A 25112-nucleotide genomic window follows, 5' to 3' on the forward strand; every position below is an offset into this window, starting at 1 on the left:
GAAAAGGGATAGAAAAGGGCAACTAGGAGGATTCAAGGGTTGGGACACTTTCCCTATGGAGAAAGGTTAAAACGCTTGGGGCTCTTTCGCTTGGAGAAACGTCGACTGCGGGGTGACATGAGAGAGGTTTACAAGATAATGCATGGGATGGAGAAAGCAGAGAAAGAAGCACTTTTCTCCCTTTCTCACAATTTTATTTATTTTATTTCATTCGATTTATATCCCGCCCTACCCCACCGAAGCGGGCTCAGGGCGGCTATGAGAACAATATGAGAACTCGTGGACATTCAATGAAATTGCTGAGCAGTCAGCTTAGAACGGATAAAAGGAAGTTCTTCTTCACCCAAGGGCTGATTAACATGTGGAATTCACTGCCACAGGAGGTGGTGGCGGCTACAAGCATAGCCAGCCTCAAGAGGGGATTGGAAAAAAATATGGAGCAGAGGTCCATCAGTGGCTATTAGCCATAGTGTGTATATGTGTGTGTGTGTGTGTGTGTGTGTATACATACACACACACATACATTGGCCACTGTATGATATACAGTGTTGGACTGGAGGGGCCATTGGCCTGATCCAACATGGCTTCTCTTATGTTCTTATGTGACACAGAGTGTTGGACTGGATGGGCCATTGGCCTGATCCAACAGGGCTTCTCTTACGTTCTTATGTGACACAGAGTGTTGGACTGGAGGGGCCATTGGCCTGATCCAACATGGCTTCTCTTATGTTCTAATGTGACACAGAGTGTTGGACTGGAGGGGCCACTGGCCTGATCCAACATGGCTTCTCTTATGTTCTTATGTGACACAGAGTGTTGGACTGGAGGGGCCATTGGCCTGATCCAACAGGGCTTCTCTTACGTTCTTATGTGACACAGAGTGTTGGACTGGAGGGGCCATTGGCCTGATCCAACATGGCTTCTCTTATGTTCTAATGTGACACAGAGTGTTGGACTGGAGGGGCCACTGGCCTGATCCAACAGGGCTTCTCTTAGGTTCTTCTGTGACACAGAGTGTTGGACTGGAGGGGCCATTGGCCTGATCCAACAGGGCTTCTCTTAGGTTCTCTCCTAACTCTTCTCCACCCCCCACAATGACTTCATTCTTGCGTTTCCCCCCACAGCTACAAACTCAGATGTGTCCAACGCCTCCGAGACAGAGTCAGAGAAGAGAGAGGACTACGAGGGGCCCCAGCCCGGTGACCGTGACCCTCGTCCAGAGGACAGCCGCAGGCGGGCAGGGGTGGGACGGGGGCGGGGTCCTGCTCCCGTCCCCCGAGGGAGCAGCAGCAAGTACACCAACTCCTCCATCAGCTCAGGTACACAGCCCTGCTGGGCTGCCAGTGGGCGGGCTTGGCGTTTCAGGCCAAGCTGGGCTGGGCCGGGAGCCTGGGAGAGCAGCTGGCGGGGGGAGGGTGTGCCGTCTTCCGTGTGGCTGGCTGATGCCGGGCCTCTCCCGACGCAGTCCTGAAAGATCCCGACAGCAACCCTTACAGTCTGCTGGACAACACTGAGACAGACCAGACGGCAGACACCGATGTCAGCGAGTCGCAGCCCGTCAGCAACCGCCGGCGTCGATCCCGCCGGCGCCGTACCGATGAAGATGCCACGATGATGGACGGGGCCCTTGAATCAGACAGCATGTCCGTCAGTGAAAATGGCGTGGGTAGGTGGTGGTGGGGGGGGCTCTGGGCAGAGGAGGATGTTGGCGAGGAACTGGCCAGCTCCGGTCCCCCCTGCCCCTGCTGACCTTCCCCTGCCCCTGGAGGAGGGGGTGGCAGCCGGCAGGAGCGAGGGCACGGTGGGTGATGGGGAGCTTCCGTGGGAAACTGAGGCACATAGAAGGCCCCTTCTTTGCTGGGGATTATTCAGGGGCGAAAAATGCATAAGCTGGTTGCACGGGAGTATTGTATTTAGAATCCGTGTCTCCAGGAGGTCAGAAAGTGGCGACTCCAGGGAGTTGAGGGTTGGGAGATTTTTAGTGCAGAGAGCGAAGGCGGGCGGACCACAGTCGATAAGGTTTCATAAAATTCCAGGTACGGTGAGGAAGGTGCAGCGGAGCCCCCTTCTTTCTCCCGTCCCTTCGCAGAGAACTCTTTCGGCGGTCACCCAAGATTTCCAGAGGGTGGCCGTGTTGGTCCGGAGTAGAGCCAGCTGGATTCAAGTCCAGTCACACCCTAGAGACCAACCACGTTTTAGGGGTGTGAGCTTTTGGGAGCAGATTTAGGGCATTCCGTAGTTCACGGCATTTGCAACCTGGAAGTCTGTTGACGGGCACTGGCTTAGAACCCTTTAAAGGGGAGACTGTGCGAATTTGCAGAGGATGGCAAGTTCCGTGTGTTTCTGAGTGGCAGTTGTTGGGGGTGGGCTGTTGCCCTCTGCTCTGGGCTGTGGGTCTGTTGGAAGTTCTGGCAGAGCTGTGCTGCCTCCTGGGGTGCGTGTCTGCCTTCCTCCGGCCCGCGGGCCCAGCTTCTCTGCTCTGAGCATCTGCCTACTTTCTTTCCTTTGCCAGAGGAAGAGTCTAAGCCTCAAAGACGTAACCGAAGTAGGCGCCGGCGTAACCGTGGCAACCGTGTGGATGGCTCTATCAGCCGGGATCGCCAACCTGGTACCGTCTAAAGTTGGGCTTTTTCCTAAAAACTAATTGATACGGGAATTGGGGTCCGCTTCTCTTTCAGAACCCGCAGACAGTCCCGCTTCAGTGGCACTTTGAGCTGTAGCTGGCTTTGGCTTTGACCTGGTCCGTTTTCTTTCCTGTCTCCTGCCCTTTGACTCCTGTTCCCTCCCTCTCCCCCCCCCCCCGCTTTCAACAGTCACGGTAGCAGATTACATTTCCCGAGCAGAGTCTCAGAGCCGTCAGCAGCCCCCCCGCAAAGGAAGCCAGGAGAAATTGGAAGAGGGAGCCGCGTCCAAGCAGAAGGTGAGCTGGGAGGGGAAGGGAAGCTGCATGCCCAGGTGGGGCCAAGGGAGGTGAACGCCCTTTGTGTTGGCAAAGCCCGGAGAATCCCACCGTCTTGAGACTTCCCAACAAAGTCTTTGACTTTGAAAGGCTCTGGGCAGAAGGGAGAGCCTGCTTTTTTAAAAACAAGGGGAAACTGCAGAGCAGAAGTCCTCAACCTCTCTAAACCTTGGGGATTCGGACAGAACTTGGGGCTGCTGCAAGAAGCGGAGCCAGCCACAAAACAGCTGACACAATGATGCTCCTTGAACCGGGGAGGTTGCTGCCACAGCAATGTTTCCCCAAAACCTGCCCAGCTAGTCCAAAGCCTTCTCTGGGCACAAGCCTCACCCGCTTCCTCAAAGCCCTTGGGAGGGCAGCGTGTTGGGGAGGCCCGCTGCAGCGTTGCGCCTCTTCTCTTCCAGGGCGAGGCTGGCAGCAAGGCTGTCAATGGCCCTTCGGAGAACGGGGAGCACGTGGCGGCCGCCAGCAACGAGGAGGGAGCCGCCCTGGTGAACGGGGTGTCCTAAGGGCCCCTCCGGTGGGTCTCCACAGCCGAGTCCTCCTCAGCGAAACAAACCGATCCCTACTTTTCACCTGCTTGCAACGTCTTAAGAGAAATGAAATAAACACCACACCGATCTCTTGTTTAAGAACAAAACCATTATTTTAAAACAAAAACACAAACCGACCCAGTCCCAAGGTTAATTATCTTGTGCTCGTTAAAAGCTTGCCAAAGATGGAAAACGGTGTTTTTTTTTCCACGGCTCTTAACATGTCCTGTTGAAGCTTCCGCAGCGGCAGTCAGCCAAGGCAGCGGAGCCCCCCCTCCTCTTCCTTCCTTTCTTTCTGCCCTCTGTCCAGGTGGGGTTTCTGACGCTACCTGAGCTCGTTACCCCCCCTCCCCTTCTGGGAGGTGTGGACAGAGGTGGGGGGAGGAAAACAATGACTGACATGCATCTGTTTTTGGTGACTTTACAGTTTTTTTGCTTTGAAACAAATGAGAGGAAAAAAAAAAAATAACCGGCTGTTCAAACTGGAGACAGGAGAGGGGGAGAGAAACCTGTGCCTTCTAATAACGCAGACACACGCACCCTAGCGCAGAATGCTCTTGTGGGGTTGTGGTTTTTTTTTTTTGTTGTTCCTTTACTCTTCGACTAGTTATAAATCGAAGGCGCAAGGAGTCCGTCATGTGCAGATGGGAGGGAGGACAGCTGCCCCCCCCCAAGTGCGGAGGGATCTGGGGCTGTTCTGAGGAGAACCCTTTCCTCTTCCCCCCCACCCCCCAGCACCGAACCCTTTGCTGGTGTGACGGGGTTCTGCGGGGGAGGTGGGAGGAAGGGGAGGGCGTGGGGCTTGGTTTTCTAGGCCACACAGATGTGCATCTTTTTTCCTTTCTTGAAACACTGTGGAAGATGAAACAGGCTGAGGACAAGCTGGCAAGGCATCACCCGCTGTTTCGGCGGTGGCAGCAGCGGCCCAGAAGTTTGTGTGTTTGTGCGCGGGGGGGGGAAAGGGGGGATTTGATCTGTGACGGTCGAGACTATTTATTTTTCACTGTACAGTATTTAAAGAGAATAAAAAACCCAAACTCTTGAAAAAAAACCAACCCAACCCATCCTGGCTGCTTTCTGTCCTGCTGCTCTGGGCCTCTCTCTCCCCAGGGGGTGGCCACGGCTGCCTTCCCTGAGGTGGAAGGGTTGGGGCTTCTCGTGCTCTCGGCAGGATGTTTGCCGGGTGTCCAGCCGGCTTCCTGGAAGGGGGAGATTGGGGGGGGGGGAGCCTTTGGGTGGCCCCAACTGATGGCTCAGCGCCAGGCTGTCTGTCCACAATTCTGCTGCCACCTGGCCTCTCAGTGGCAGCAGAGGGGCAGGTGGGAATGAGGGCAGGGCTGCTCTCCATGCGTGGTGTGGCGTCCCTGCCGCCTCCTCTCCCTGCTGTTTAAAGGGAAGGTGTCATGGGGAGCAGTAGCTGGTGGGGGAGACCTGCTATGGCAGTGTATGTGCATTCCTTGTTACCATTGGGGAGGGACGGTGGCTCAGTGGTAGAGCATCTGCCTGGTAAGCAGAAGGTCCCAGGTTCAATCCCCGGCATCTCCAACTAAAAAGGGTCCAGGCAAATAGATGTGAAAAACCTCAGCTTGAGACCTAGGAGAGCCGCTGCCTGTCTGAGTAGGCAATACTGACTTAAGGGAAGGGAGGGTGGCTCAGGGGTAGAGCATCTGCTGGGTAAGCAGAAGGTCCCAGGTTCAATCCCCGGCATCTCCAACTAAAAAGGGTCCAGGCAAATAGATGTGAAAAACCTCAGCTTGAGACCTAGGAGAGCCGCTGCCTGTCTGAGTAGGCAATACTGACTTAAGGGAAGGGAGGGTGGCTCAGGGGTAGAGCATCTGCTGGGTAAGCAGAAGGTCCCAGGTTCAATCCCCGGCATCTCCAACTAAAAAGGGTCCAGGCAAGCAGGTGTGAAAAACCTCAGCTTGAGACCCTGGAGAGCCGCTGCCAGTCTGAGTAGAGAAGACTGACTTTGGTTGGCCAAGGAGGGTCTGATTCAGTAGAAGGCAGCTTCCTATGTTCATATTAGGGGAGGGACAGTGGCTCAGTGGGTAGAGCATGTGCTTGCTAAGCAGAAGGTCCCAGGTTCAATCCCCGGCATCTCCAACTAAAAAAGGTCCAGGCAAGTAGGTGTGAAAAACCTCCACTTGAGACCCGGGAGAGCCGCTGCCAGTCTGAGTTGAGAAGACTGACTTGGATGGACGGAGGGTCTGATTCAGTAGAAGGCAGCTTCATACGTTCATATGAAAAGCTCCACGCCAGCACTGTGGGCAGCCCTTGAAGCCTGAGTCGTTCCGAACAGATTCTCTGTGGTCAAACTCTGGGCAGGGACGGTGGCTCAGTGGTAGAGCATCTGCTTGGTAAGCAGAAGGCCCCAGGTTCAATCCCTGGCATCTCCAACTCAAAAGGGTCCAGGCAAGTAGGCATGAAAAACCTCAGCTTGAGACCCTGGAGAGCCGCTGCCAGTCTGAGTAGAGACGACTGACTTGGATGGACGGAGGGTCTGATTCAGTAGAAGGCAGCTTCATACGTTCATATGAAAAGCTCCACGCCAGCACTGTGGGCAGCCCTTGAAGCCTGAGTCGTTCCGAACAGATTCTCTGTGGTCAAACTCTGGGCAGGGACGGTGGCTCAGTGGTAGAGCATCTGCTTGGTAAGCAGAAGGCCCCAGGTTCAATCCCTGGCATCTCCAACTCAAAAGGGTCCAGGCAAGTAGGCATGAAAAACCTCAGCTTGAGACCCTGGAGAGCCGCTGCCAGTCTGAGTAGACAAGACTGACTTGGATGGACTGAGGGTCTGATTCAATAGAAGGCAGCTTCATACGAGGGCCAAATGCCTTGTCAGGAGCTGGGCCCTTTCATTCTCCCCTCTGACTCTTGAGCAGGCATTTAGCTAGTTGTGGCTAGAGTTGAGCGGAGGAGGCTCTCTTCGTGGCCGTGGGGCAGACAAGGGTGCTTGCCGGAGGGGGGGGGGTCTGATGGCCCTTCTGTCCCCCTTCAAATGGACCATCAGCATTTTGAAGAGCAAAGTTCCAGCCCAGAAGCCCCTCGAGAGAACGAGAAGACGCTCCAGGACTTGAATCCTGCTCCTCTTCAGTCACACGCCTCTCCCCTGCCCCCGAAACCAGCATTTTGGTTTCCCTGTTTCGACTGCAGGCTGCAGGTCGCCCATGAGGGAGTTCTTCGGATGGAGGGAGGGGGGAGCACAGCATGGCTGCAAGGGGAACCAAGGGTCATCCGGCTTCTGTGCCCGTGGAGGGGAAGGAACTTCCAAAGCCAGAACCTCCCGCCCCCCCATCAAGGCCAACAACAGCCCCACCCTGGAAGTCCTTGGCCGATGGGACTCGGGGGGCCAGGCAGCAGTCCAGGGCTGTAGCCAGGAGTCTGAAAGTCGGAGGGCCTTTTAAAAAGTCAGGGAGAGCCCGTTTGGTGGAGGGGTGAAGTGGGCGGACTCTTATCTGGGAGAACAGGGTTTGATTCCTCACTCCTCCACTTGCAGCTGCTGGAATGGCCTTGGCTCAGCCAGAGCTCTCTTATCGGGGAGAACCGGGTTGGATTCCCCACTCCTCCACTCGCACCTGCTGGAATGGCCTTGGGTCAGCCAGAGCTCTCTTATCTGGGAGAACCGGGTTTGATTCCCCACTCCTCCACTTGCAGCTGCTGGAATGGCCTTGGGTGAGCCAGAGCTCTCTTATCTGGGAGAACTGGGTTTGATTCCCCCCTCCTCCACTTGCACCTGCTGGAATGGCCTTGGGTCAGCCAGAGCTCTCTTATCTGGGAGAACCGGGTTTGATTCCCCACTCTTCCACTTGCAGCTGCTGGAATGGCCTTGGGTCAGCCAGAGCTCTCTTATCTGGGAGAACCGGGTTTGATTCCCCACTCCTCCACTTGCACCTGCTAGAATGGCCTTGGGTCAGCCAGAGCTCTTATCTGGGAGAACCGGGTTTGATTCCCCACTCCTCCACTTGCACCTGCAGGAATGGCCTTGGGTCAGCCAGAGCTCTCTTATCGGGGAGAACCGGGTTTGATTCCCCACTCCTCCACTTGCACCTGCTGGAATGGCCTTGGGTGAGCCAGAGCTCTCTTATCTGGGAGAACCGGTTTTGATTCCCCACTCCTCCACTTGCACCTGCTGGCATGGCCTTGGGTTAGCCATGGCTCTCACAGAGGTTGTCCTTGAAAGACCAGCTTCTGTGAGAGCTCTCTCAGTCCCATCAGAAGAGAGCCAGTTTGGTGTAGTGGTTAAGTTTGTGGACTCTTATCTGGGAGATCTGGGTTTGATTCCCCACTCCTCCACTTGCAGCTGCTGGAATGGCCTTGGGTCAGCCATAGCTATCGCAGGAGTTGTCCTTGAAAGGGCAGCTTCTGAGAGAGCTCTCCCAGCCCCGCCCACCTCACAGGGTGTCTGTTGTGGGGGGAGAAGACAGGAGATTTTAAGCAGCTCTGAGTCTCTGATCCAGAGAGAATGGCGGGGTATAAATCTGCAATTCTTCTTCGGGGGGGTGGGGACACCCTTTCTCATCCACTGCGGGGTTTGCTGCTTCTCCGAAGCTTCCTGGGGTGGGGGCAAAAGCTGGAGGCTCTGAAAGTGGCCAAGTCAAGACAGCTAACCCTAAAGCTTTGGTGTCAAGAAGGGGCTGCGTTTTGCATGGAAGCAGGGAGTTTCCTGCCATCTCCCTCTCCCCCAGACCATGCCAGATGGCTCCTTTGGCCTCCCTCCTTTCCCCCTCCTGCTTTTGCTGTTTCAGTGCCCTGTGCCCTTCTCAGCTCTCCTGGCTCCAGCTGCTGCTTATGAAACAAAATTGGCTGCCCCCCAGAGGACAGCCTGGAAGTCAGGGGGCAGTGCCCCCACAGCCCCCCCCCCCCAGTGGCCACAGGCCTGCAGTGGTCTTTGCATCTCCCGTGCGGGGTGGGGGGGAGGGGTTGAGATCAGATATGGAGGAAGGGTGCATTTCCACATTCCTCCCCCCCTAGGGTTGCCAAGTCCAATTCAGGAAATATCTGGGGACTTTGGGGGTGGAGCCAGGAGACATTGGGGGGGAGGCAGGAGCAAGGGTGTGACAAGCATCACGGAACTCCAAAGGGAGTTCTGGCTGTCACATTTAAAGGGACGGCACACCTTTTCAATGCCTTCCTTCCATAGGAAGTAATGAAGGATAGGGGCACCTTCTTTGGGGGCTCATAGAATTGGACCCCCTGGTCCAATCTTTTTGAAACTTGGGGGGTATTTTGGGGAGAGCCACTGGATGCTATGCTGAAAACTTGGTGCCCCAGATACCCGCGGATCAATTCTCCATTATTTCCTATGGGAATAAGTCTCCATAGGTAATCATTAATACCCAGAATCCCCCTGCTTTCTGAGGACCCTGAAGCGGGGTGGGGGGGGGTAGGGTTGCCAAGTTGAATTTAAGAAATATCTGGGGACTTTGGGGGTGGAGCCAGGAGACATTGGGGGTGGAGCCAAGATCAAGGCTGTGACAAGCATAATTGAACTCCAAAGGGAGTTCTGGCCATCACATTTAAAGGGACGGCACACCTTTTCAATGCCTTCCTTCCATAGGAAGTAATGAAGGATAGAGGCACCTTCTTTTGGGGCTCATAGAATTGGACCCCCTGGTCCAATCGTTTTGAAACTTGAGGGATATTTTGGGGAGAGGCACTAGATGCTGTACTGAAAATTTGGTGCCTCTACCCCAAAAAACAGCCCCTCCAGAGCCCCAGATACCCGCGGATCAATTCTCCATTATTTTCTATAGGAATAAATCTCCATAGGGAATAACAGAGTTCCCAGCAGACCTTCCCCTCCCCTCCCCCTGCTTTCTGACGACCCTGAAGCGGGGGGAGGGTCTCCAACCCGGGGGATCCCCTGCCCCCACCTGGGGATTGGCAACCCTACTCCCCCCAACAATCACTTCAGCCTCAGCTATCCTTTGGTGAGTGGCATGAGGGTCACATTTCTCGTAGTGCTTTCGGGGGTCCAAAGTGCTCTTTGTGCAGCATTGTGTAATCCCTCCAGCCTAGGCCTTCGTTGGCTGCCTGGTGCAGGGGCCGAAGGTCACCCGTATTCTGGGCGTGGATCTTTGCTGACCACAGCTCTGCTGACTGCCAAACCATCTCCCTCCCTCTATCTGGACAAGGCCTGGTGGGGGAGAGGGGGGAATGGTGGGGCCCTGAAAATTCCAGGTTGCCCAAAAGAAAGAACTGGATTCCGCCAGGAATTGGATTGTGGACTCTGCTCCCAGCTACAGAGATGGTTTCACAAAGGGCTTGTAAACCTCTCATCGCCCTGCTCCCTCTTAGCTGTGGAGTCTTGTGAGCCAAAACTCTACTCTGTGAGCTCCTGGCCTTTAAAGTTGGGAGCTCCTGCACCAATGAGTGCGCTCTGGGGCCATGTGTGAGCCGGAGGGTAAAAAAACTGTGAGCTAGCTCACACTAACTCTCTGCATCCAGGGAACGCAGCCATGGAGACAGCTCGAAATGGGTTGCTATGTTTGTTGCAGGAGGAAAGAGCACCTGAAAGACTCACATCGGTGGCCAAAGGGGAGGGGAGGGGAGCTTTCAGAGAGCCTGCCGCAAATGTGGTTAGTCTTCAAGGTGCTGCTGGACTCCTGCCCTTTCCTGAGTGCCTGTGTTCGGAAGCCTTCCAGGGCACCTGGTCTGACTGTACAGGCCTCTCTTCTCTGTTCAGGGGGAGGCCTGCTTCATTAGCAGGCGAAGAGGCCCTTCTTAAACCCTGCTCCTTCTGGAAGGAGGAAGAGGTGGGTGGGGACTAGCTTCAGGGTTTCTTTTTGTCAGGAATGGTGCCAGGGCTTAATTTTGAGCAGCTGCACTCTCTGTGTGTGTGAGGGTGGGGGGCATGGTTTCCTTGAAAGCTACAAGTGTACTTGTCCAGTTTGGTGTAGTGGTTAAGTGTGCAGACTCTTATTTTGGAGAACCGGGTTTGATTCCCCCCTCCTCCACTTGCAGCTGCTGGAATGGCCTTGGGTCAGCCAGAGCTCTCTTATCTGGGAGAACCGGGTTTGATTCCCCACTCCTCCACTTGCACCTGCTGGAATGGCCTTGGGTCAGCCATAGCTCTGGCAGAGGTTGTCCTCGAAAGGGCAGCTGCTGTGAGAGTCCTCTCAGCCACACCCACCTCACAGGGTGTCTGTTGTGGGGGAGGAAGGGAAAGGAGATTGTGAGCCACTCTGAGACTCTTTGGAGTGGAGGGTGGGATATAAATCCAATATCTTCTTCCTCCACTTGCACCTGCTGGAATGGCCTTGGGTCAGCCAGAGCTCTAGCAGAGGTTGTCCTTGAAAGGGCAGCTGCTGTGAGAGCTCTCTCAGCCCCACCCACCTCACAGGGTGTCTGTTGTGGGGGAAGAAGATAAAGGAGATTGTGACAGCCAGTTTGGTGTAGTGGTTAAGTGTGCAGACTCTTATTTGGGAGAACTGGGTTTGATTCCCCACTCCTCCACTTGCAGCTGCTGTAATAGCCTTGGGTCAGCCATAGCTATCGCAGGAGTTGTCCTTGAAAGGGCAGCTTCTGGGAGAGCTCTCTCAGCCTCACCCACCTCACAGGATGTCTTGTTGTAAAGGAGGGGAACGTAAAGGAGATTGTGAGCCACTCTGAGATTCAGAGTGGAAAGGAAAGATCCCCTGTGCAAGCACCAGTTTCTGACTCTGGGGTGATGTTGCTTTCACGACGTTTTCATGGCAGACTTTTTACAGGGTGGTTTGCCATTGCGGCCCTATGGCGCAGAGTGGTAAAGCAGCAGTACTGCAGTACTGTGATCTGAACTCTCTGCTCACGACCTGAGTTCGATTCCAGCAGAAGCTGGATTCAGGTAGCCAGCCCAAGGTTGACTTAGCCTTCTGTCCTTCCAAGGTCGGAAAATGAGTACCCAGCTTGCTGGGGGGAAAGTGTAAAAGAATAGGGAAGGCAATGGCAAACCACCCCATAAAAAGTCTGCCGTAAAACATTGCGTCACCCCAGAGTCAGAAATGACTGGTGCTTGCACAGGGGACCTTTCCTTTCCTTGCTATTGCCTTCCCAGTCTTTTACACTTTCCCCCCAGCAAGCTGGGGACTCATTTGACCGACCTCGGAAGGATGAAAGGCTGAGTCAACCTTGGGCCGGCTACCTGAATCCAGCTTCCGCTGGAATTGAAAGGTCGTGAGCAGAATTCAGACCACAGCACTGCTGCTTTACCACTCTGTGCCACGGGGCGGGATATAAATCCAATATCTTCTCCTCTCACCCCACCCGCAGCCTCAGAACTGCCCCTTTCCCTGGGATCCTGCTTGAAGTCTCTCTCTGCTTCGCAGCAGCCAGTGATTTTCAAAGTAGGTTCTGGGGCTGAACCAAACCATGCCTGTCCTTGCACTCTGGAGGCAGCGTAGTTGAGAGACTGACCAAGCTTCAGTGGCAGCTCAGATCTTATCAGCCAGCAAAGAATCCCTCCAAGAGAGAAAGCATGGAGGTCCTTGGTGTATGGCAAGAACTTCGGTCAGAGAGCACACTTCATGTGCCATCAAAGAATCCCCAAAGAGAAGCCAGAGAAATTGTCTGCTTGGAGAAAGCAAGAGTCACAGACCAGAGTATATTGAAGAATGCGTATGACAGAAACCATAGAAATAGAACATCCTGGGATCCTGGAGGTTTTTGCTGTCTTCTGGGCATGGGGCAGGGATCGCTGGGGGTGTGTGTGGGGGGAGGTATTTGTGAAGTTCATGCAATGTGCAAGGGGGCTGGACTAGATGACCCTGGAGATCCCTGCCGACTCTATTATTCTCAATGCGTAGAAGATCAAACCTTACAAGCCAGACTTGTGTACTCAGGGAAGGAGAGTCCATAAATCTGATGCATAAATAAAAATAAGCACACAGTGAGTAGGAAAGAATCACAGAATCATAGAGTTGGAAGGAACCTCTATATAGACCCATATATAAAAGAAAGTCTGTCTGTAGAAGACGACGACTGCAGATTCACATCCCGCCCTTCTCTCTGAATCAGAGACTCAGAGCGACTTACAATCTCCTATATCGTCTCCCCCCACAACAGACAGCCTGTGAGGTGGGTGGGGCTGAGAGAGCTCTCCCAGAAGCTGCCCTTTCAAGGACAGAGTCTCAGAGCGGCCTACAATCTCCCAGATAAGAGTCTGCGCAGAGACAATTTGACTGTAAGCATCAACTCTTTATTTGCAAGGAGGCAACTCCAGGAAGCAACTGCTTCACCTGGCCATAGGAATGCTGGGAAATGAAACCGAACTCCACTCCAATGAAACACATTGCTGCACCGACAAAGTTGCAAGGAAAATGTGGAATGGATTCTCCATTAAGGTCTCTGGGGGGACAGGAACCTTAATGGAAAATCCATTCTGCAGGTAGCAGGGACGTGTGTGCTCTGGGACTGGAATCACAAGTCCCATTGAAAGCTGTTTATTCCTGTGGCCACCTTACACCATCATTTAGTACAAGCATCAGCAAACACAGAATATGTGATATCAGCACAGGACGTGTGAATGTTTTTCCTGCGGGAGGAGAGTGGGCTGGAGAATCTCCCCAACCACCAGCCGGTTCTAGCTTTTGATTGCTCCCCACCGGCTTTGTTTTCTGGCCGGTGCCCTTGGAGTGTCCCAGAGATCCCCCACGGGTCATGTTCAGCAGCACCTCGTCTAGCCCCTCCCCGCCAGGATAAGTCTTTTGGAAAGGCTGAGGGGGCTGATGAATGCACTAATCCCCCCACCTTTCTGTGTAGCAGCCTAGCCTGCAGCCCACCTCCTGTTCCCGGGCTGGCCGTGATGCAGCAAGACAGGAGCCCAGCTTCACCCCTTCAGTGACTTCCAGGAGATGCTGGCCCCTTACAGGCTGCAGAGTGGGGAGGTGGGTGGTGGAGTGGCTTCCCTTCGAGGCTGTTGCAGACCCCTGAGCTTCTGCTAGAACGAAGACACGTGAAGCTGCTGTCCAAGGAAGCAGAGCCCACCACCCACCTCCCGAGGAGGAAGCCTCTTCCACTGAGGAACTGCTCTAACGGTCAGGAAGTTCTTCCTAATGTTGAGCCGGAAGCTCTTCTGATTTAATTTCAACCCATCGGTTCTGGTCCTGCCTTCCGGGGCCACAGAAAACAATTCCCCACCCTCCTCTCCAGGACAGCCCTTCGAGCCTTTCTTTCTGGTGGTTAAGTCAGCGAGAACAGGATCCTTCTGCCTGAGTAACAGGACAGGCTGAATCTTTCCTGCAGTTCAGTTTGAGGTCTTTAAACCAGCAGCCCTTCTTCCTTGCCCAGCACTGCGGGTCTCCCGCGGGTAGACCGCCAGCACCTTCTCTTCCTCACATCAGGCCCTTGGGGTTGCAACAACCACAGCTGGGGGAAGGTTCTTGACAGCAGTGGAGCCCAGAGGGGACCCCTCCGGCTCCCAGAGGGACAAAGACAGCTGCTGCAAGGAACAGGGGTATGTTTAATAATAATAAAAAGCCCTAAAGGTAGAAGAATCTCCATTGCCCCCTCTGCTCCACCACCACCCCGCCCCCAAAAGTCTCCTGGCTGACTCCCCTGGAATCCCCACCAAAGGGAAACAGACAGTCCGGTCCCTCTTCTTGGTGGGAGCCCTGGCTCAGAAAACCGCCTTCCCACGGCAGTCTGGGCTCCACCACCTGCTCCTATTCCTTCTTGCGCTTGTCGACGGGGACGTCCCAGTAGTAGAGCAGCTGGGCCGTGATGAGGGCGTTGCAGGCTGAGGAGACCACGTAGGTGAGGGCCATCAGCGGGTCTCCCGTCTCCTGGGAACGAGAAAGCAAGCGGGGGCCAGCTCCCAAGGGCCCCACTCCACCCCACCCCATTCCCCACCCGCTGCAGGACCAGCACAGCCCCCTCCTCCCCACGGCTGCTGGAGGTCGCCCTGGCAGCCAGGCAGGCGGAAGGGCTGCTGCACGGGCAACTCCCCCGTCCAGTTTCTGGCCTGCAGCAACAGGACAACTCGAACTGGCGAAGGCAGAGGCTGCCTCACTGGCTGGGTCCCGGAAAGGTGTTAGTGAATGGCTGAGAGTTCACAAGAGTGGTGGCGGCTACAAGCACAGACAGCTGCAAGAGGGGACCAGATGAAGATATGAAACAGAGGTCCACAAGGTACAGATGAAACACTGTCTGGGACAGTGATACTGTCTTCTTGGTGCTTGGGGGGATAACAGAGGGAGGGCTTCTGGAGTTCTGGCCCCACTGGTGGACTTCCTGATGGCACCTGGGTTTGGGCCACTGTGTGACACAGAGTGTTAGACTGGATGGGCCTTTGGCCTGATCCAACAGGGCTTCTCTTATGTTCTTATGAGACACATAGTGATGGACTGGATGAACCACTGGCCTGATCCAACATGGCTTCTCTTCTGTTCTTATGTGACACAGAGTGTTGGACTGGATGGGCCTTTGGCCTGATCCAACATGGCTTCTCTTATGTTCTTATGTGACACAGAATGTTGGACTGGATGGGCCATTGTCCTGATCAAACAGGGCTTCTCTTATGTTCTTATGTGACGCAGTGTTGGACTGGATGGGCCACTGGCCTGATCCAACATGGCTTCTCTTATGTCCTTATGTGACACAGAGTGTTGGACTGGATGGGCCATTGGCCTGATCAAACAGGGCTTCTCTTATGTTCTTATGTGACACAGAGTGTTGGACTGGAGGGGCCACTGGCCTGATCCAACATGGCTTCTCTTATGTCCTTATGTGACACAGAGTGTTGGACTGGATGGGCCACTGGCCTGATCCAACATGGCTTCTCTTATGTTCTTATGTGACACAGAGTGTTGGACTGGATGGGCCTTTGGCCTGATCCAACATGGCTTCTCTTCTGTTCTTATGTGACACAGAGTGTTGGACTGGATGAACCACTGGCCTGATCCAACATGGCTTCTCTTCTGTTCTTATGTGACACAGAGTGTTGGACTGGATGGGCCTTTGGCCTGATCCAACATGGCTTCTCTTATGTTCTTATGTGACACAGAATGTTGGACTGGATGGGCCATTGTCCTGATCAAACAGGGCTTCTCTTATGTTCTTATGTGACGCAGTGTTGGACTGGATGGGCCACTGGCCTGATCCAACATGGCTTCTCTTATGTCCTTATGTGACACAGAGTGTTGGACTGGATGGGCCATTGGCCTGATCAAACAGGGCTTCTCTTATGTTCTTATGTGACACAGAGTGTTGGACTGGAGGGGCCACTGGCCTGATCCAACATGGCTTCTCTTATGTCCTTATGTGACACAGAGTGTTGGACTGGATGGGCCACTGGCCTGATCCAACATGGCTTCTCTTATGTTCTTATGTGACACAGAGTGTTGGACTGGATGGGCCACTGGCCTGATCCAGCATGGCTTCTCTTATGTTTTTATGCCCGGGGCAGTGATGCTCTGTATTCCTGGTGCTTGGGTTTGGGAGAGGGAACAGAGGGAGGGCTTCTAGTGCCCTGGCCCCGCTGATGGACCTCCTGATGGCACCTGCGTTTTGGCCACTGTGTGACACAGAAAGTTGGACTGGAGGGGCCACTGGCCTGATCCAACATGGCTTCTCTTAGGTTCTTATGAGGGGACTGGATAAACATCTGGAGCAGAGGTCCATCAGTGGCCCTTAGCCACAAGGTATAGATGGAAGACTCGGTCTGGGGCCCTGATGCTCTGTCTTCTTGGTGCTGGGGGGGGGGGGTAACAGTGGGAGGGCTTCAGGAGTTCTGGCCCCACTGGTGGACCTCCTGGTGGCACCTGGGTTTTGGCCACAGTGTGACACAGAGGGTTGGAGTGGGCGGGCCACTGGCCTGATCCAGCATGGCTCCTCTTAGGCTCGCTAAAGGGGACCTGGACTTTTATGTTCAGGCAGTTTACTTTTCACTCTTCCCTCCCCCCTAAAAGGCCCCCCACCCATGGCTCCTTCTGCAGGTGAAGGCCTGCCTACCTGGATGGAGGTGAAGATTCGGGCCAGGGAGCCCGCAAAAAGCAGGAAGGCCGTGATGGCGGACAGCTGCCCCGTGTGGCCATTGCGATAGTTGGTGGCTGCCTGCAGGAGCTGTTGGGGAAACAAGAGGCTGAGTGTTCACCCCCGCGGGGTCTTCAGGCTCCCGTCCCTCGCACCAGCAAGATGGATGCCAGAAACTGAATCCGGCTGTGGAGGGAACCAGACCCCTCCCCGCTCCGACCATTAGTCAAGCTGAGCTGGAAAAGGAATGCGTGAGCAGTGACTCCCGAAAGCTCCTGTCCTGCCTCAAAATTTGTTTGTCTTTAAGGTGCTCCTGGACTGTAGCTCTTTTCTCCTGCCACGAGGATCGAAATGCAGTGCTTAAGGAAAGGAGAGGTCCCCTGTGAAAGGCCGTTTCCACCTCTGGGGTGACGTTGCTTTCACGATGTTTTTACGGCAGACTTTTTATGGGGTGGTTTGCCATTGCCTTCCCCAGTCTTTTACACTTTCCCCCCAGCAAGCTCATTTGACCGATCTCGGAAAGATGGAAGGCTGAGTCAACCTCGAGCCGGCTACCTGAAAACCCAGCTTCCGCCGGGGATCGAACTCAGGTCGTGAGCAGAGCTTAGGACTGCAGCTTTAACACTGCGCCACGGGGCTCTTGTAGTGGTTAAACTCACCCCCAAAAACATCCTGAAAAAGCTGAACTCCCACTATAGCAGGAGTCAAGTTGCACTTTTCAGACCAACAAAGTTTTATTCAGAATGTAAGCTTTCGTGTGCTCTAAGCACACTTCATCAGACAAGGAATCAGGTACAGTGAGCAGAGCTACATAGAGCTGCTGGGCAGTGGTTTCAAATGCAAAATGGTATGAATTTAAAATCCAGTGGCAAGAGAGCGAAATGAACAAATTGAGCAAACCCCAAAACGACGCTGGATGGCTGCTTACCCTGCTTATGGTGACCGCGGGCATGTTGGAAGCCTGCAGCACTGTGACGACAGCCAGGGGGCTGAGAGGAGACAGCAGGAAGGAGAGGGCTCCGAAATAGAGCAAGAGGAAGGTCAGGCCTGCAGGAGGAAATCATGCATGGGATTATGCCTGGGATGGAGAAAGCAGAGAAAGAAGTCCTTTTCTCCCTTTCTCCCAATACAAGAACTCACGGGCATTCCATGAAATTGCTGAGCAGTCAGGTTAAAACGGATAAAAGGAAGTCCTTCTTCACCCAAAAGGTGATTAACACGTGGAATTCACTGCCACAGGAGGTGGTGGCGGCTACAAGCATAGCCAGCTTCAAGAGAGGATTGGATAAAAATATGGCGCAGAGGTCCATCAGTGGCTATTAGCCACAGTATGTGTGTATATATATATGTGTGTGTGTATATATGTGTGTAAGTGTATGTATGTATATGTGTGTATATGTGTGTATATGTATGTATGTATAAGTGTGTATGTATATATATGTGTGTGTGTGTATGTATGTATGTGTGTATATATGTGTGTAAGTGTATGTAGGTATATGTGTGTATATGTATGTATATATGTGTGTGTGTATATGCGTGTGTATATGTATGTATGTACATGTGTGTGTATATATGTGTGTATATGCATGTATGTATATGTGTGTATGTATACATGTGTGTGTATATATGTGTGTAAGTGTATGTATGTGTATGTGTGTATATGTATGTATGTGTGTGTATATATGTATGTATGTGTGTATATGCATGTATGTATATGTGTGTGTATATGTATGTATGTATAAGTGTGTATGTATATATATATGTGTGTGTATATATGTGTGTATATGTATGTATGTGTGTGTGTGTATATATGTGTGTATATGCATGTATGTATATGTGTGTGTATGTATGTATGTATAAGTGTGTATGTATATATATGTGTGTGTGTGTGTAACACAGAGTGTTGGACTGGATGGGCCACTGGCCTGATCCAACATGGCTTCTCTTGTGTTCTTATGTGACACAGAGTGTTGGACTGGAGGGGCCATTGGCCTGATCCAACATGGCTTCTCTTGTGTTCTTATGTGACACAGAGTGCTGGACTGGAGGGGCCACTGGCCTGATTCAACATGGCTTCTCTTATGCTCTTAAATGGAAATGGGAGGCATCACACGCTCCCTGCTACCCCCCACAAGGGAGCGGATGGGTCTCTCAGCCCCACTTCCTGGGAGCCACAGAACTACTGCATCATGGGAAATCATGATGCGCTAGGCTCAGAGGAGTCCACTCCCTTTCTTGGCCTGCTGCTCCCAGCACTAGAGGAGGCGGCGACAACCAGAACATGCGTGGCTTCACTGCCTTGTGCGGACACATGGGGAATCATCCCCAGCATTCTAGTTCTTCAAGGCTCTAGTCCCTGTGGTTACAAGACAAACGTAAAAACTTGGGAACAACGTTTGAGTCCAGGGGCACCTTTGAGACCCACAAAGTTAAATTCTAGGCACTTTGTCATTCTGGGTACTTTGTGCATGCACAACAAAACTTATACTTGGAATTAAACTTAAAAAGGTGCCCCTGGGCTCAAACTTTGAGTATAAATTTTGGCTAAACTTCAGCCACTAGGAAGCAACGGAGCAGATCCCTACAAGAGTCCCAGGTTGTCCGCTTCTGGCCCCACCTCAGAGGGTCTGGTCTTGTCCCTCCGGCTGTTCTCTTCAGGCAACCAAGAGCCCACCCCACATCCCACGAAGGGCAGGCATCTTTCAAGGTGGAGGGGTGGGGGGGAGGAGAAGAAGAGATTTGGGGTCTGTCTTTTTATTTTAACTGAAAACGAAAATGTTTTTCAATTATCCTCGTAAGCTACCTTCAACCCAGGAGGAAAGGCAGGGTGTAAGTCTTTTAATAAATACACGAAAAATAAATACTGAATCAAAGTCAAACGGTGCATTGCAAGCCTATCTTTCCCCTCCGGCTCGGTACACTGAGATCAGAACGCCAACTGGCCACGGTCCCCTGCCTCACTTACCTTGTGCTGTGCGGCCCGCGAAATGTTGCACCAGGAACCCGATGGTCACCGTTTGCAGCATGAGGAAGAGAGCCTCGCCCCAGGCGCTGTTGAGGAGATAGTCGCTGTTTCTGGGCAACCTCCAAGGGCAAACTTCACAGCTACCCCCTCCCTCTCCCCCTTCCCTGACCCTGAAGCATCTCCTTCCAGGAGGTGGCAACCCAGAAGAACGTGGAATTCCTGGATGGCCCCCTTTCCTCAAGACACTCCTCCCCTTCCACATCGCGACAAGAAAAGGAGCTAAGCAGGTGGGAAGTTAAGCATCCCCCCCCACCCCCCGGGGTCAGGGCTTCTGGTCAGTTGGACCCCCTCAAGGAGAGATGGAGGTTCCGCTATGTGGTGCCCAAGAGGGGCGGGGGGAAGCACCCTGCAGTCTGCATTGGTGCCTGCGGAGCTTTTCACGAAGTGAGCAGGGACACCGTGAAGCAGGGCTTCTTACTGGCTGCCCTCATCCAAGTGAAAGGGGTTTCCACTAGAAAGTGAGGACTGGTGAGCAGCAACTTGGCTTTCCTTAATTTCCACTCCCCCTTCAGGCTCTCCGTCCTCCCAGGAGGTGTGAACAAGGGAGGTGTTCTGTTTGGTCTGCCTCCTGAGGCAGCTGTTTTGCTTCCATCTCTTGGCGTGGTGGTCACCACCCCTTCTCAATACTCCAAAAGCATCCATAGGCTCAGAAAGGTTGGGATCACATTGTTGTTAGGCACCTCCAAGGTCATCTAGTCCAACCCCCTGCACAAGGCAGGAAACTCACAAACCCCTCCCCCTAAATTCACAGGATCTTCATCGCTGTCAGATGGCCCTCTAGCCTCTGTTGAAAAGCCTCAAAGGAAGGAGAGCCCACCACCTCCCGAGGAGGAAGCCTGTTCCACTGAGGAACTGCTCTATCAGAATCATAGAATCCTAGAGTTGGAAGGGACCTCCAGGGTCATCTAGTCCAACCCCCTGCACAAGGCAAGAAACTCACAAACCCCTCCCCCTAAATTCACAGGATCTTCATTGCTGTCAGATGGCCATCTAGCCTCTGTTGAAACACCGCCAAGGAAGGAGAGCTCACCATCTCCCAAAGAATCCTAGAGTTAGAATTCTAGGGTCATCTTGTCCAACCCCCTGCACAATGCAGGAAACTCACAAACCCCTCCCCCTAAATTCACAGGATTCTCATTGCTGTCAGATGGCCATCTAACCTCCGTTGAAAAGCCTCCAAGGAAGGAGAGCCCACCACCTCCCGAGGAGGAAGCCTGTTCCACTGAGGGACTGCTCTGTCAGAAAGTTCTTTTTAACGTTTAACTGAAAACTCTTTTAATTTCAACCCGTTGATTCTCTTCCAACTTCCTGGGGCAACAGAAAACAACTCTGCACTATCCTGTATAGGACAGCCCTTCAAGTACTTGAAGATGGTGATCCTATCACCTCTCAGTCATCTCCTTTCCAGGCTAAACATGCCCAGCTCCTTCAACCTTTTCTCCTAGGACCTGGTCTCCAGACCCCTCACCATCTTCATTGCTCTCCTCTGGACACATTCCGGCTTCTCTATATCCTTCTTAAAATGTGCTGCCCAAAATGGAACACAAGACTCTACGTGAGGTCTCACCAGAGCGCAGAGTAAAGTAAAGATTGGAGAACCCCCAGGATAGATGGCGATGAGAGTGTGGAGGGGCAAGGGGCGAGGAACATGCAAAAACGTTCTTTTGCAGCAACAGGGAGCTGCAGAGACAGCTGCTGGAACAGTCCCCTGAGAGAGGACAGGCAAGGTGGGCTGCTCACTCTGCCTGCAGCCCTGCTGGGAGAGGGAAAAGGGGGGGCTGTGTGTCTCAGACACCAGCTTACCTGAAAGGGAACCTGTTAGCGATGCTGTAGGCCATGGTGCCGGTGATGGCCAGGAGCTCCAGCAGGATAGAGTTGAAGTTCAGCCCCTCGGCACTCTTGGCCCCCACGATCTTCAGGATCTGGGGAAGCTTCACTGCACAACGGGCAGGAAGAAGCAACAGTTAAGTGCTCACAAGCCACTCCCACAGCTTCTCTCCGCTACCACCCAACTGTCTCCTCCAGGGGAGAAAGGGCCTAGGATCCTGTTCCTCACCTGGTCAGACAGTAGCAGGCTTTGCCCCAGAGGAGAAAAGGTTTTAATCCTTTTTACTGTCCAGCCTCATATCTGAGGACAGGTTCATTCTGGGTAACCACCCTCACCATGTTCAAGCCAAAGGGAGATTCCTGGCTTCCAGATCTCCCTATTGGTTTTGATTATCTGCTCCTTGGCTCAAGAAGAAGACAATCGCAAGATTTATTCCCCGCCCTTCTCTCTGAATCAGAGACTTAGAGAGGCTCACAATCTCCTATATCTTCTTCCCCCACAACAGACACCCTGTGAGGCAGGTGGGGCTGAGAGAGCTCTCCCAGAAGCTGCCCTTTCAAGGACAACTTGTGCAAGAGCTATGGCTGACCCAAGGCCATTCCAGCAGCTGCAAGTGGAGGAGTGGGGAATCAAACCCGGTTCTCCCAGATAAGAGAACTATGGCTGACCCAAGGCCATTCCAGCAGCTGCAAGTGGAGGAGTGGGGAATCAAACCGGGTTCTCCCAGAAAAGAGAGCTCTGGCTGACCCAAGGCCATTCCAGCAGCTGCAAGTGGAGGAGTGGGGAATGAAACCCGGTTCTCCCAGATAAGAGTCTGTGCACTTCACCACTACACTAAACTGGTTCTCAGGTGAATCACTACCTTTTCTTTGCCTACTAAGGGATAACTTGTTAAAATGTCAGTGGGGGTTCGCGGCAGAGGTACTCTCCCCAGGCTCTCCAGATGTTAAACACCTGAGGTTCACATGGATTTAGCCTCAGCGTCTGAGGTCTATTTTGAACTGTTGGTAGTTTAATGCTTGAAATTGATCCTCATTGTGAAGGATTTCTTGAAGAACAAAGATCCTTTTGGCTGTTGCCCTACAAGAGAGTTGTTAGCCTGCGGAGGGGGTCTCACAAAGTCACACTTGGTATGAGCAACGGGAGGGGGGGGGACGTCACAAACATTTTTTCACGAACAGAATGCTGGGAGACGTCCTCAGAGGTTAGTTTTCCGTACCCCTCAACTGCGGCAGGTGCGTCTCCCCCTCCCACTGAGCCTCTCCGGGGCTCTCTAACCTACGTGCAATCCAAGTGACCCTTCTGGCGGGGGAAGGTTTACGTGCTCCTACCCATGAGTGAGCCAGCAATGATCGCAAATCCCAGTCCCTTGCTGATCAGGATCTTGAGGCATGGAACTAAAAAGAAAAAGAAAGGGGAAAACGTCACTGGCTGCCACTGCTGTTCTCGACTGACTGTACAGCAACACTGCAAGAGAGGACACAATCCCAGTTTTGCTCATGGCAGCCAAGAAAGAGCAACTCTTTCTCAGGGGTCTCTGGAGGGATGCCAGTCTCCGGGTGGAACACAGAGATCCCTGGAATTACAGCACATCTCCAGAGCTCAGTGGACTCTTATGGCATGCACCCCAGTGAAGTCCCTGACCTCCCCAGGTGCCATCCCTTCATCTCCAGTTTCCCAACCCAGATCTGGCAACCTTCCCATTCCCCACTGTTAGCCTGAGGGACCTGAGAAGCCCAGCTCTCCCCAGCTTTCCCCTGTGGCAGGACAGGCAGAAATCCAACAGACTGAGGCTTCACCTGCTATATGTCTGCATCTCAGGCTGCTCACCAAAAGCAGTGCCGCCAGAGGTGGGGCTGAGAGGTACCCCCCCCCCCCCCACACACACACCAGGTTCTGCAATACGAGAACTCGTGGGTGCTCCATGAAATTGCTGAGCAGTCGGGTTAGAATGGATAAAAGGAAGTCCTTCACCCAAAGGGTGATTAACGTGCAATTCACTGCCACAGGAGGTGGCGGTGGATACAAGCATAGACGGCTTCAAGAAGGGGTTGGATAAATATCTGGAGCAGAGGTCCATCAGTGACTAGTAGCCACAGTGTGTTGTTGGAACTCTCAGTCCGGGGCAGTGATGCTCTGTATTCTGGGTGCTTGAGGGGGGGCACAGTGGGAGGGCTTCTAGTGTCCTGGCCCCTCTAATGGATCTCTTGATGGCACTTGGTTTTTTTGGCCACTGTGTGACCCAGAGTGTTGGCCTGGAGGGGCCACTGGCCTGATCCAACATGGCCTCTTTTATGTTCTTATGTCTGGGGCAGTGACGCTCTGTATTCTTGGTGCTTGGGGGGGCACAGTTGGAGGGCTTCTAGAGTTCTGGCTCTACTGATGGACCTCCTGACGGCACCTGGTTTTTCTGGCCACTGTGTGACACAGAGTGTCAGCCTGGAGGGGCCATTGGCCTGATCCAATATGGCCTCTTTTATGTTCTTATGTCTGGGGCCAGTGATGCTCTGTATTCTTGGTGCTTGGGGGGGGCACAGTGGGAGGGCTTCTAGTGTCCTGGCCCCACTGATGGACCTCCTGATGGCACCTGGGTATTTTGGCCACTGTGTGACACAGAGATCTGGACTTGATGGGCCACTGACCTGATCCAACAGGGCTTGTCTTATGAACGAAATAACTCCCATCCTAGCCCACCCCCTGTCCCGGCTGGAGCCCCACAACTAGCCCCTCAGTATGGCTGGATTCTGGAAGGGATGTGTTGCAGGGCTGCTAATGGGGCGAGATCTGCCCTAACAGCCCACTGGGGCGTCCTTGGAGGGCACACCGCCCAGCCAGGCAGCCCAACGCCCAGCCTCAAGTCCCAGAGGCAGCAGGCCGCGGGGAGCCACTTCCGCCTAGAAAGCCCCGCGAGGGGTCGCCACAAGCAACGCAATTGCTGTTTTTATCCTCAGGGAGCAGAAAGACAGCAAGAAACATTAAAAAAGGGAAGCCTGGGGACACTTCCGCCCCGTTCCAACATGGCGGGAAGAGCTGCGGCATCACTTCCGGCCCGCCTCCTTCCGCCCTCGCCCAAGATGGTGCCCGCCTGCCCTTCCGCCCCGCCGGCGGCGTTGCCATAGCGACGCTAGCTCTCCTGCCCCGGCGGCCGGGCGGAGGGAGGGAGGGACTCACTGTGCAAGAAGTTGAGCCGCAGGAAGAGCTCGTCGTAGCAGCTCTCGGGGAGGAGATGCGGGACCAGCAGGCCCTTCGGCGCCAACGACGCCATCTTGGCAAGCGGGGAGAGCCGAGCGGCGGAAGCGCCCGCCTCCATCTCGCCACACCCCGCGCCCATGCGCCCTGAGAGGCCGCCGAGATCCCCGCGCATGCTCAGACGCCTCCCGATCCCGCCGCGCCCAGCCGCCCGCTTGGTCAGGTAAGTAGGCCGCTTTGCATCTGTGCGCATGCGCGCTGTGCCTACAGCGGTCCCGACCGTCGCCGAAGGGGGCGCCGCAAAACAAGGCCGTCTGCGCGCATGCGCTGTCCGCTCAGGCCTGCCTGCCTTCCTTCCCGCCTCCCAGTTTGGCCAAGGGACAAAATGGCCGCCTCATCTCAGCAGCCATCTTGGGCCACCAGCCACAGCCAGGAAGCTCAGCTGCTGGCCACGCTGGGCCGTGGCACCGTGGCCTTGTGTCTCCTCTACTACGCCCGCCTGCAGCGAGGACGGCGCCTGCGTGAAGCTGCCCGCCGCCAGAGGGTCGCCTCCCACCACCGCGCCCAGGCCCGGTCCCGCCAACGCTTCTCCTTGCTGTGGCTCTGCCAGATGCTGGCCCGAGCCCCGGGC

General features: G+C 54.0%; 2 protein-coding genes across 3 annotated transcripts in view; one reads left to right on the plus strand and one right to left on the minus strand.

Moving 5' to 3' along the window:
• The window catches only part of FXR2 (FMR1 autosomal homolog 2), a 29709-nt gene extending 25166 nt beyond the window's left edge, over positions 1-4543 (plus strand). The window contains exons 13-17 of one of the 2 annotated variants that reach the window (XM_060255680.1): positions 1125-1319; positions 1466-1666; positions 2513-2608; positions 2814-2920; positions 3364-4543. In XM_060255680.1, the coding sequence (XP_060111663.1) occupies positions 1125-1319; positions 1466-1666; positions 2513-2608; positions 2814-2920; positions 3364-3468 (704 nt within the window). In that variant the 3' untranslated portion in view covers positions 3469-4543. The remainder of the gene's footprint in view (positions 1-1124; positions 1320-1465; positions 1667-2512; positions 2609-2813; positions 2921-3363) is intronic. The other variant, XM_060255681.1, reaches the window with a different exon arrangement.
• Positions 4544-13909: 9366 nt separating this feature from the next.
• On the minus strand, positions 13910-24741 carry MPDU1 (mannose-P-dolichol utilization defect 1). The gene is made up of 7 exons (XM_060255642.1): positions 24464-24741; positions 22624-22689; positions 21268-21400; positions 19405-19490; positions 17368-17486; positions 16419-16529; positions 13910-14251 (listed from the first exon to the last, which is right to left on the minus strand). The coding sequence occupies exons 1-7, from the start codon at positions 24732-24734 to the stop codon at positions 14132-14134; spliced, it is 906 nt and encodes a 301-aa protein (XP_060111625.1). The 5' UTR covers positions 24735-24741; the 3' UTR covers positions 13910-14131.
• Positions 24742-25112: the final 371 nt, after the last annotated feature.

This window comes from Heteronotia binoei, chromosome 15 (assembly GCF_032191835.1).
Source record: "Heteronotia binoei isolate CCM8104 ecotype False Entrance Well chromosome 15, APGP_CSIRO_Hbin_v1, whole genome shotgun sequence".
In the NCBI taxonomy this organism is placed as follows: domain Eukaryota; kingdom Metazoa; phylum Chordata; class Lepidosauria; order Squamata; family Gekkonidae; genus Heteronotia; species Heteronotia binoei.